Raw genomic sequence first — 12,492 nt, forward strand, 5'->3', positions numbered from 1 at the left:
AACCTAAAAGATTTTTCTCAATGTTGGTAGAGTTTTTAATATATTCTTGAAATCACCCCGGACAGCTGCTTGTTGAAATAAAATAATAGATTTATTTACAAGTCAGGCTGAATACAGTATCTCTTTCAGTGGATGGTGTTCATATTGGATACGGTGTTTAAATACTTCATTTGTTGCACAATTTGACAGTTCCTTTATCTTGTCTTTGTAATTGTTTCCTTATAACTTTATATCCTTTCTGGAAATCTGTGACTTCCTTAGCCACCCTAATTAAACTCTCACACTTGAACTCTCTTAGTTCCAATTGCCACTCAAATATTACCAAAGCCTTTACCTGGCTGTAATCCCTCAGGATTTTTCTGGACACCATTTACCAAGGACTCTCCCAGTCCTTAACCTGGATACTCAAAAGCCCTATCCAACTGCCCCTCTTAGCAATATACCTCAGCCACCTTGGCTGTTAAAACCCCTCAGGGTCTAATAAACCTCAGACTCTAACTCAAAGCTCTGTCCCTATCTGGTCCCTATCTAACTAACTGACGCTCCTCTCTTCCTATTTATACTTGTTCCTGGGACTAGCCCCCACCTTTCCTTGGCTAAGCTCCCATTGTCTTTGCCAGGCTCACTCTGATTACATGTTGCCAAAGTTCCAATCTGCCTTTTCTCTGCATGTATGTATGTGTATAGCATGTGTATGTAGAATATTCAGAACACAGAACCGCCATCTCCTTAATGCAGCTAATGTGACTTCACAGCCTTGATTGGCCTGCCATAACTTTTCAGTATCAACATCACAGCTTTAATGCTGGATTAACCCTTTCTGATGTTTTCTTCTGTTCACGCAGGAGTCAGGAGCAAAGGTCCCAGCACTGGAGTGAACAGAGGAGAATCCGGTATGTCAAGAGCTTGGCCTCTTTGGAAGAGGAGCTTCGCACAGCCAAGCTCCTTGCTAGAGAACAACTGGATAAAGTCACCATACAGAGGATGGTACTGTGAGAGTGTCTTCTTCTTTTAATCCTTCCTTAGCTTGTGGGTTTGCTGAATAGGCCATTAAGAATTTCTTATTCTCCTCCCTTGCTGTTCACATCAGGACAGATTTGTTCCATATCATTTCTGCTTATTTTGATTCTTTCTTCCCTCACCCTCTGTTTGTGTTTCTGCTTGTGCTTCCAGGTACAAGAGAAAATGGCACTGGAAAGGTATTCTGTTGAAGAGAGCATTAGCCGAGCCCCTGAAATTCTGGTACGGCTCCGGTCTCATACTGTTTGGGAAAGAATGTCCGTCAAGCTTTTCTTCACCGTCCAAGGATTTCCCACTCCTGTTGTACAATGGTAAGGCTTTCACCCTCTCCAGGAATCTCAAAATGGTGCTAATCTGCTTTCATTTGGTTGCCTCAGCCCAGCTATTAAGTGTCACATACATAATGACTATGTTAAAACCTCTTTATAATCCTCAAAGACACGCTGGATGGGTTCTGTTGACATTGCTGCTAAAGGGAGAAAAGTTTCAGGCTTTGTACTGCAGTGCGGACATACACAGGATATTTCAGAACTCAGAATCTGTTTCACGTTGTGCTGATTGCTTAGCAGAGAGCAAGGGAAAGATGTGCTACATGTACTTCTTAACAGCCTCTGTTTGAATGTTTTACTTTAGTCTACAAATCAGTGGTAGAACCTGCACTGATTTAAACAGAGCAGCATGAAGTTCAATGATTCATATTCCTAGTTGAAAATATGAATCAAATACTGGAAAGTCAACTAGAACTTGTTTGTTCAATCACTGCTGGTTTCCTGAAAACTCCCATGTGTGTGTTATTGATCACTTCCTATGTGTCATGGGGCATAGGGAGGTACTGTATACCAAGTCAAACTATTGCTCTGCCTAACCTAGTATATCAAAGCTTGGAAATGTTCCTTGTTTGTTCTACAACTTCCAGAATCTTCCAGACAGTTTTGTTGCTGGTCCTACTGGCTGTGGGATTATATGAGTTGTAGTCCAAAACAGTAGCTTTCCCATGTATTTTCTACATTGCTTAACATTATCTATACTGACAGCTAACTTAGGAAGCCTTTCACATTACACAAATACAGTGCTATGCTTCCATTCCTATGGAATGCTGGGATTTGCAGTTTAGGGAGGAGTAATTAGAATTCTCAGCTAGAGAGCTTTGCTGTCTCTCCAAACTACAAACCCCAGGATTCCATTGGATGTTTTCCTGGCTGTTATAGCACTATGACTGTGTAGTTTGAAAGGGCCCCAGATTTCAGAGAGAATTAGAATTGCTGGACAATGGATCTGAGATTTGCTTCATGGAAAGAATGTACCCTGCCATTGAGCCACACACAAGCTCCTCCCTTTCCTGTCACTGTTAAGAACTCTGGTGACTGATTTTGGTAAAAGTTTTCTTAGTGGGCAAAAGCCAGTGCTTCAATGAAAAATTTTTCCACATTGCAGAAATAAAGCAGTTTGACAGTACTTTAACTGCCATGACTCAATGCTATGGAATTTTGAGATTTGTAGTTTTGTGAGATATCTAGCCTTTCCAGTGAGAGAGCTCTGGTGTTTGGCCAAATGTATATATATAATTTTAGACAGACCTTTGCTAAGAAATCTGCATTGTTCCTATAGCATCACTTCTTTATTCATCTATAGATGTTGACAACTTGTGTTGTTCCCCCTTTGTGTCCAAACCACACCAGTTTTTCCATTTTTACTGTTTCAGTTTGTTTTCCATTCATTTGCCAGGTACAAAAATGAAGAACTGATTACTCCTGCAAGCGAGCCTGGAAAGTACAGGATTGAAAGCAAATATGGAGTGCATGTGTTGGAAATAAACAGGTAATTTTGGAGAAACACTACAGGCACAATCTTGTATCTGCCTTTTCAGAAATAATTCCCACTGAATTCAATGGGGGGTGTTACTCCTTGGTTAGTGGGTGTGAGACTGCAGACCAAATCATTATGTGAATATGCAAATAACCTCTATAAATTTTATGTACTATCCAGCAACAGACATATCAGGGTTCAAAGGACCTTTTTCATAATGTAAAGAATGTGAGATGACTGTGTGCATCCAATCCTACTATGGCTATGTCTAGTAACAATGCCCCATCTCACTGACCACATGTTTAGCCTGCATGAAAAGGAAGCTTTGTCTGTCAACTTATGGTGACCCCTTAACATTGAATAACTTAGCTAGTTGGTCTCACTCTACCTGTTAGGGCTGGTCCTGGAAGTATCCAGCCAGTCAATCAGGATGCTGATGTCAGAGGTCCAGGGCATCTGCTGGCCAGCAGGAATAGGAAGGAATGAAAAGATGGATGCAATACACAGAAGAGTTATATAAAATAGATGATAAAATCAATGACATGTCAAATGAAGAGCCATATGAGGATGAACCCAAAATTCTAAAAAGTGAGGTGGAAGCTGCAATAAGGGAAATGGCAAAATACAAATCACTAGGAACAGATTATAGCCCAATCAAACTGCTGCAATCTACACTGGCAGAGTCAACTATACTCCTAACTAATATATGTCGACAGATATGGAAAACAAAATGATGGCAAACAGATTGGAAACGATCAGTATACATCCCCATCCACAAAAAAGGAGACACAAAAAACTGCAGCAAGTATAGGACCATAGCACAAATCTCCCATGCAAGCAAAATTATGCTCAAATTTCGCCAACGTAGACTCAACTGTACAGGGAGAGAGAAATCCCAGAGTTCCAACCAGGCTTCAGAAAAGGAACAGACACTAGGGACCACATTGCAAATATACAGCAGGCCCTCTCTTTATGCGGGGGAATCCGTTCCGGATCCTCCCGCATAAGGGAAAATCTGCCTATGCTCGAGCCCCATAGGAGATAATGGGATGTGTGCATGTGGCGGCGTGAGCACCATTGTTTACCTCCCTGAGCGGCTTCCGCGTAAGCTGGAATCCATGAAAAATGCATCTGCGCATGGCGCGGGTGCACTGTACAATGGCTAATGGAGCACACCAAGGAATTCCAGAAGAAAATCAACATGTGCTTTGTAGACTATAGCAAAGCCCTTGACTGCATAGATCATTAAAGGCTATGGAATACCCTTGAAAACATGGGACTGCCAACACATCTGATAGTCCTGATGAGGAATCTGTACTCAGAACAAGAGGCTACTGTCAGAACAGAACACGGAGAAACAGAGTGGGTCCATATTGGCAAAGGGGCAGACAAGGCTGCATCTTATCCCCCTACCTGTTCAACTTGTATTGTAAGAAAAGCAAGACTGGACATAGAAGAAGTCGGAGTGAAAATAGGAGGAAGGAATATCAAAAATCTCAGATATTCAAATGACACCATAATACTAGCAGAAAACCTCCCAGACCTGGAACAACTGCTAAGGAAGATCAAGGAAGAAAGTGCAAAAGCAGACTTACTGTTGAACATAAAGAAAACAAGAAATAATGACCACGGAGAATCTACACAAATTTAATCTAAACAATGAAGAAATAGCAATAGTAAAATAATTCTCATATTTGGGATTGAACATTGATAGAAATGGGGACTGCAGCCAGGAAATCTAACAAATGTTAAGAATGGGGAGAGTGGCTATGAAAGAACTAGAAAAGATCCCAAAATGCAAAGATAGACAACTGAGCACAAAAGTTAGAATCATACAAGCCATTGTATTCTCTATTACCATGCATGGATGTGAGAGCTGGACAGTTAAGAAAGAAGATAGGAAGAAAATTTATTCATTTGAGATATAGTGCTGGAGAAGATTGCTGAGGATGCTGTGAACAGCCAAAAAGAAAAATAAATGGGTCCTAGGGCAAGTCAAGCCAGAAATCTCCCTGGAAGCCAAGATGACAAAATTTAGGCTGTTGTACTTCAGATACATCACGAGAAGGCACAACTCACTGGGAAAAAAACAATAAATGCTAAGAAATGTGGAGGGAAGTAGAAAGAGACAAAATCCGCATGCTAGATGGATGGACTCTATTACGGGTATGAGTTTGCAGGAACTAAGCAGAGTAGTGGAGGAGGTTTTGGAGATGTCTCATCTACAGGGCAGTTAACCACAACAACAAGGAATAGGAGCAGTTTTGCTAAACTGAGGACAATTAAATAAATTAAAGAAAGGTAGGAACTAATATTCTGCAGAAATCCATGCCCATATGCCCCTTTACAGCAGGGTGCAAAATGCAGAACTCCATTTGTTGCTAAACTGCAGCTCCTAGCACTCTTCACAATTGCTTCATCAAAGCTGCCCACTCCTGTTGTAGCAGGACTATTAGGGCAAAAGAAAAGAAAAAAAGGCAGTGTATAAATGAGAAAAGATCCTCTACTACAATTTAGACAGTGTTTCCCAACCTGTGCTCTGAGGAGCCCTTAGGGCTCTGTGGGCACTTCCCAGGTTCTCTGTGGCCGCTCCAGGAAAATGAAAGAAATAAAAATTGAATGAAATTAAAGAATAAGAATACAGTCACCCTCCATTTGTGCAGACTTTGAATCTGTGTCCCTTGCTTATTTGCAAGGGGCCAACAGAGAGACTTAAAATGGGGAGGGTGCCTGTGGGGGCAAGCCACCATTCAAGCCAATAGGGCTTGAATATCGGCGGATTTCCATTTTTATGGGGGGGGGGGCGAGTTCCAGAACAGATCCCCCCCAAGAACAGTGGGGCGACTTTCTTATATATACTCCTAAACACCATTAACTTCTAAGACATAGGGTAGGCTTCTTAGGGGCTCCACCATAGAAATAAGGGCTCAGTGAGTCAAAAAGACTGGTAAGCCCTGCTTTAGGACAACATAATAGTTAAAGCAAGAGAAGAGTGATGCATAGCCTTCCATATTGTTGGACTGCAACTCCCAGCATTTCTCACCATTGATAATGCTGATGAGGGCGGATGGAAATTGTGTAGGGCCACACTTTGTCTACCCCTGCTGTATAGTCTGCAGGGCTCACACTGGCACTCATGCATACACTCCCTTCCTCCTACCCCACCTAGAATATTATTTAATTAAATTAGCCACTGGTTCTATGCCAGCTACTTGATACATATGTGTGTAAAATAAACTTGTGCAATTGAGTGCAATGAGAAATTCTGCGAGTCTCTCTGCTGTTAAACACAAATATTTATGTCCTTATTTATCCATCCTGATAATGAGTATGACCTCTAGTGAACTAATGGTAGCATTCAAAATCCTTTGACTATTTTGTCCTTACAATAACCCTTTGAGGCAAAGTGTGTGTACTGAGTATGCCTCTCTCAGTGGGACCATCACCTTTCCAGGTGCTGTTCCCACAACCTCATCTAGCATGGGTTTTGGTATCAATAGGACCTCCCTTCCTGTTGTTGGGAGGGGAATATTTATGGTCACACAGAGAAAAGCCATAAATCTCTCTGTGTTATAGTCCCTATAGTCCCTATGATGTACATTTTAATAATCCTGCAGAGAATATGACATGATACCCATTTGGCCCAGGGAACCAGCATGACATAATGATCTGAGCATTAGAATATGACATGGGAGACCAGGGTCTGAATCCTCACTCAGCTATGGAGACCCACTGGGTGACCTTAGGCAAGTCACACTCTCACAGCCTCAGAGGAAGATAAAGGCAAAACTCCTTATGAACAAATGTTGCCAAGAAAGTCCCATGATAGATTTGCATTAAAGTCTCCATAACTTGTAAATGACTTGAAGGCATACAACATATAGTTAGGCCCTATATAATAAACCATCTGGGAAGGAGTGGGATAATATGTTTCTCTTTTCTTGATCAAAAGTACCATCTCCTATGAAGCTGCTACTTTCACTTAAAGAAGACATGTGGGTATATGCATGTCCTTCAGTTGGGACCCCAGAATTACTTTTGCAACAGTTTCAAGAGAATGGAACTCAGATTGTGAATTTTCATCACCTCTTCTGCTTTGGCTTTTGCTTATTTTAGTACTGGAAATTAAGTGGATTCTATTGAAATTAATTCAGATGAATATGGTTTGCTGAATTACATTTTCTAAATGATAAGATTTCTATCTTGCTGATGAACCTCCAATGTTTGTGCAAGATCTATATGTACATTATACCAAACTCCCCTAATTTGGATTTCAAATCCCATGTTTTCTTGAGGCCTGGAGATGGCCTTGGTGTGGAGAAGTAAGTATTTGATCATTCCATTGCAGTTATAAATACTAAAAAGATTCAAATATCTTTAGTGTTAATTTTTGGGGTTATAGAACAGTTAGGATTCTCTGCCTATTTCAGTATTCTTCTCAGCTGTTCATGCCAATATGCTGAGTTTCAAGTCATCTGATATGTGGCTACTTAAAGCAGCTTAGGAATTTCTTGGCTGTCATCTTAGCAGTCCTCTGAAGCTTATGCAGAGAACTTTTCCTTCTGATGCAAGTGTGACATTTATTCCTATGAATATACTGGGTGCTCCCTGGCTCCAGTGGAAAAATTCTTGAGGAGCCAAAGATGTGGCATCACCCAATCATTTTAAAGTTGCAATTGAATACACTTTCATCTCTCCATTTGCTTGTCTCAGAGGACTCTTGCATCTTTTAAAAAATCTAGAAGTTTCCCCTTTGGGATTACTCATTTTGAACTTGAAAAAATTCAGCCAACATCTCTCCCATGCTTTTATTTACTTTTGAAATTGGTCATCAAAATCCTGATCTACTAAATCCTGTCTTCCATGTAATACTTCTTCAGTGCTCAGTATTTATCTTAGTTCCATTCTATTATTATTATTATTATTATTATTATTATTATTATTATTATTAACCTTTATTTATGAAGCGCTGTAAATTTACACAGCGCTGTACATGCAATCTTTTTGGTTAGACGGTTCCCTGCCCTCGGGCTTACAATCTAAAAAGACATGACACAGAAGGAGAAGAGAGTGGTGGCGGGAAAGGGTAAGAGGTCCAGCAGTTCCTCTCTACCTCCGAGGCCTGGACCAAGGCAGATGGACTGGAGGGAGGGCTTGGCTTCATAATGGAAGGTTAATCTTCATCCAGTGAAAATATATACTCTCAAGTAGGATAATACAAATACAATACATAGCAATACAGGAAATGGTTTGATAAACAGGCACTAAAAGAACATCAGATGGTAAGCGACAATTATGCAATGCCTGGGAAGGCTTCTCTGAACAGGATGGTTTTCAACTCCGTTTTGAAGCTTGTTAAAGAAGTGATGGCTCTTGCTTATGGGGGAAGAAGGTTCCAGGAGTGAGGGGCAGCAAGTGAAAAGGGGCGAATCTGGGATGGGGCAGAGGAAATCCTGGGCTGGGACAGCAGACCTTGACTACCAGAACGGAGGGCCCTGGTGGGAAGGTGAGGAGAAAGAAGGTCTGATAAGTAAAGAGGGGCCAGTCGATGGAGGGCTTTAAATGTCGACAGCAGGAGCTTATACTGAATGCGGAAAGGGAGGGGGAGCCAGTGAAGGGATGCCAACACAGGAGAGATGTGGTCAGAGCGGTGGGTGGAAGTGATAATGCGTGCAGCTGAATGCTGGACAGAGATTAAAGGACGGAGGTGAGAAAGAGGAAGCCCAGCCAGGAGGACGTTACAGTAATCAAGTCGTGAGACCACTAGGGCATGGACCAGGATCTTGGCAGTAGAGGCGGAGAGATAAGGTCGAATATTGGCAATATTGTACAGAAAGAATCTACAAGCCTTGGCTGTGTTCTGGATCTGAGGGATACACGACAGAGAAGAGTCAAAGATAAAACCAAGACTGCGGGCTTGCTGGACTGGTTGAATAGAAATGTTGTCCACAGAGACAGAAAAAGAGTGTTGAAGGGTGGGCTTAGGAGGAAAGACAAGAAGCTCCGTCTTGGACATGTTGAGCTTCAAACGCCGATGGCGCATCCACTGCGAGACAGCTGTGAGGCAGGACGAGACTTGCTGTTGAAGCATTGGAGAAAGGTCAGGGGCGGAAAGATACAGCTGGGTGTCATCAGCATAGAGATGGTAGGAAAAACCAAAAGAGCTAATGAGTTTTCCTAAGGACAGTGTGTAGAGAGAAAACAGAAGGGGACCCAGAACAGAGCCCTGGGGAACTCCAACAGATAAGGGAACAGGAGAAGAAGTCTGACCCCCTGCAACTACTGCAAAAGATCTGCCAGACAAGTAAGATCTAAACCAGTCAAGAACAGAGTCTGAGAACCCAAGGTCAGAAAGTATAATATTGTTTTTAAAGTTCAGCATTAAGATTCTATATTATTAGTTTCTCTCTAACCTCTTTTACACATTACCGTGTGGTTTTCACTGTATTATCTGTCATGGTAATACCTCAGCAATGGCATAAGATCCAGAAATATCAGGGATTGGTTCCTCTGACACAAAACTACATCAAGGTCCATACTGTAGTAATTTCCTTATTAAGCCAACCAAATAGGAAGAATGATATCAGCATCAGCTTTCAAAACCAGGCAAAAATGTTTTTTAAAAAGTATACATGGAAGGAGGAAAAGCTCAGGGTATTAAGAGTCTAGTATTATGTCTGTTGTCTTCAGATAATAGGAAAGAGTCCTCAAACTATGAAATTCAAATATTCATCTCCAGTCCTCATGATGTAAATTTTCATCTCCATCCCTAACAATATAAAAAGTACCTAAAGAACTCAGGACAAAGCAGACAGCCTGGAAGGAGTGCTCTCTGGCTGCGCTGGTCTCAATTGCTCTGGGAACATGGTGACCTGATGGCTCACTCCCAAAGTGGGCTGCTGGCAGGAGCGGATTAAATCTGCTCCTTTTGCTAGAGGCTTCAGTGGCTCTGAAGTGGCTTTCAGGCACTTTGGGGAAGTGCGTTGTCTAAATGCCATGGCCCCAAAGTGGCCGGAAGTTGCTCTATTTAGCCCATCTGTTTTGGCCTCATCTTACAAAGAGCCCTATGAGTTTCACACTGGATTAGAGATGTAATTGTGCTGTGACAATGAGGAGTGGACACCATCATATGGGTTATAAAATGGCCACAACTTTATTGCAATATAAAGGGGTCATAAATCAATCAAAAGGCCATTGTAAATCAATCATATTGCCATAATCAATCATTCATAATGTCATCATAACTAAATCATAATACCATCATATATCAATCATAATGACATTCTAAATCATCCATAATGTTGTTATAAATCCATCAAATGTTATCATAAATAAATCATAAAATCATAAATAAATCATAACTGCCTTGTAAATTAATCAAAGTCAATAAATGTACATTCAGGTAGAGGGAATATCTGCAAGTTGTGACAAAGCAGCGTATGTGAGATAGATGTAAGTACCTGTACACCCTAGTACCACAAGGCTCCATGTATTAACTATGAGTATCCTGAGTAGGCAATAACACCGGATAGCTAGCCATACACAGAACAGTTAGAGAGTAGCTAAAAGTGAAAGCCCAAGGATAACAAAACTATATATGTTCCAAACTCAATATCCCCTGAGAAGGTGAAAAACCCAAGCTCCAATACAATGGGAAAATTCCATCCCAGCCCCTCAAGGCAACCAGGTAACATCTAGGGATATGGTGCCCACTCCATAACACAATATAGGGAGGGTGGGTGATTTGCAAGGATGTCTCAGTCACCAATGGCTGTGGGCCACATGTGCAGGCATACATCCCTGACAGTTCTCACAGCTAACATTGTGAGAGCTCCATGTCCCACGATATTTTGCACGAGGTTTGAGGTGAGATCTTTCCCCCTCCTCCAACAAAACACTGTGGTGGCAGCTGCCATCCCAGGGCTTTGTTCACTATCACTCCGAGCCTCTCAGAGTAACAGCTAGGTGACCACGGTGCTGGCCCCTCTATAGTAATATCAAGTACATTTCTATACTGCTTATCAGTGCACTTAAACACTCCTCAAGCAGTTGACAATGTGTAAGCTAATTGCCCCCAACAAGCTGGGTACTCATGTTAGTGACCTCAGAAGTATGCCAGGCTGAGTCAACCTTGAGCCCCTGGCTGGTATTGAACTCACAACCTCGTGTTTTGTGAATGAGTGGCTGCAGTATCATCATTTAACCCCTGTGCCACCAGGGCTCTATGAAAGCCCAGGGCAAATGAGACTCCTCTGTCAAGCGTTGGAGTGAGTCTTCTTCGCTAAGTTTCTTCTAGAAGGAAGGAATGAGTATTTTTTTTATTTTTTATTTTTTTACAAAAAGTCTCCCCACTGTGAGAAAGATTCTGAAAATGATGTGGTTTTGGAGCTTATTCACAATTTGGGGCTTATGCTGTGTAAAATTTGCACATGTTTGTTTTACATTGAAAACATTTTTATGTGTGCAGGAAAACAACCACATGTGAATTTTGGACAGAATCACTCCTGAACTGTGAAGATTCTCTTCAGTCCAGGATTCTTCTCGTTTTTTAAACAAGTTTTTGGCTATTTTCTGAATAATTTTGAATATTTGTTTGATCCCTATGTATGTACAGATAGACTAAGGCAGGGGTAGGCAACCTTTTTGAGCCAGGGGCCGAGTTGCTGTCCCTCAGACAACTGGGGGGCCGAAGCCCCCCCCCCCAAAAAAATTAAATAAATAAAGAAACCGGGACAAATGTGGGACAAAGATTTCAAATGGAGGACACTTTTGAAAAATTGAGGACATGCTGATTTTTTTTAAAATGTTAATATAAATGCATGTTTCAGAGGCTTCTATAGACAATTGCCCCCTTGCCCGCTGCTTGCCCCCCTTGCCTGCCGCTTGCCCCCCTTGCCAGCCTCCTCCTGATAGGCCAAAGGCCCCATGCCCTCACGCGAGAGGCCAAAGGCTCCGGCAGCAATGCATGGCAGGACTGGGCTGGGGCCAGTCCCAAGGCCTTGCCAGGCTGCATCCGGCCCACGGGCTGCAGGTTGCCTACCCCTGGACTAAGGTTTCTGGGTTTGGTTTGTATTGCCAAATGAAGAATGCATTGCTTTGCTTTTATTTTCCTTCTTGTGAATAACTATGGGAGGTAGGGGGTCAGTCTTCACTCCATATTCACCTGTAGTTTACCTCCATGTATCTAGGTTTACTGGTAGTTACATTGCAGGACTATTTGCAATAGGTACATCTGGTCCAGGGACGGAGATTTACCAACCAGTCCTGGACGGGGTCACACTTCCCCTAAAGGATGAAGTTTGCAGTTTGGGAGTACTCCTGGACTCATCTGTACAGCTGTCATCTCAGGTGGAGGCAATGGCCAGGAGTACTTGGTACCAACTTCGGTTGATGCGCCAACTGTGTCCCTACCTGGCCCAGAGGGACCTTGAAGCAGTAATACTGGTTTACATGGGGCTACATTTGTACCAAGTTCGGAAGCTTCAATTGATCCAAAACGCTGCAGCCAGATTGGTCACAGGAACATCAAGATTTGACCATATTACTCCAATATTAAAATATCTTCATTGGCTGCCGATCAGCTTCTGGGCACAATACAAAGTGTTGGTTATTACCTTTAAAGCCCTACATGGCTTGGGCCTGAGTTACTAAAGGGAACGCCTCTCT

The 12,492-nt window shown here is 42.1% G+C and overlaps 1 protein-coding gene across 1 annotated transcript in view; it reads left to right on the forward strand.

The window, feature by feature from the left end:
* Positions 1-12,492, forward strand: part of MYOM2 (myomesin 2) — a 96,858-nt gene that overhangs the window by 17,050 nt on the left and 67,316 nt on the right. Inside the window, exons 4-6 of the mRNA XM_089531083.1 lie at positions 846-987; positions 1,174-1,331; positions 2,746-2,838. Coding sequence (XP_089387209.1) covers positions 846-987; positions 1,174-1,331; positions 2,746-2,838 — 393 coding nt within the window. The remainder of the gene's footprint in view (positions 1-845; positions 988-1,173; positions 1,332-2,745; positions 2,839-12,492) is intronic.

The sequence above is a fragment of the Sceloporus occidentalis genome, unplaced genomic scaffold (genome assembly GCF_023333645.1).
Source record: "Sceloporus occidentalis isolate IW3139 unplaced genomic scaffold, rSceOcc1.0.p SCAF_6, whole genome shotgun sequence".
Lineage (NCBI taxonomy): Eukaryota > Metazoa > Chordata > Lepidosauria > Squamata > Phrynosomatidae > Sceloporus > Sceloporus occidentalis.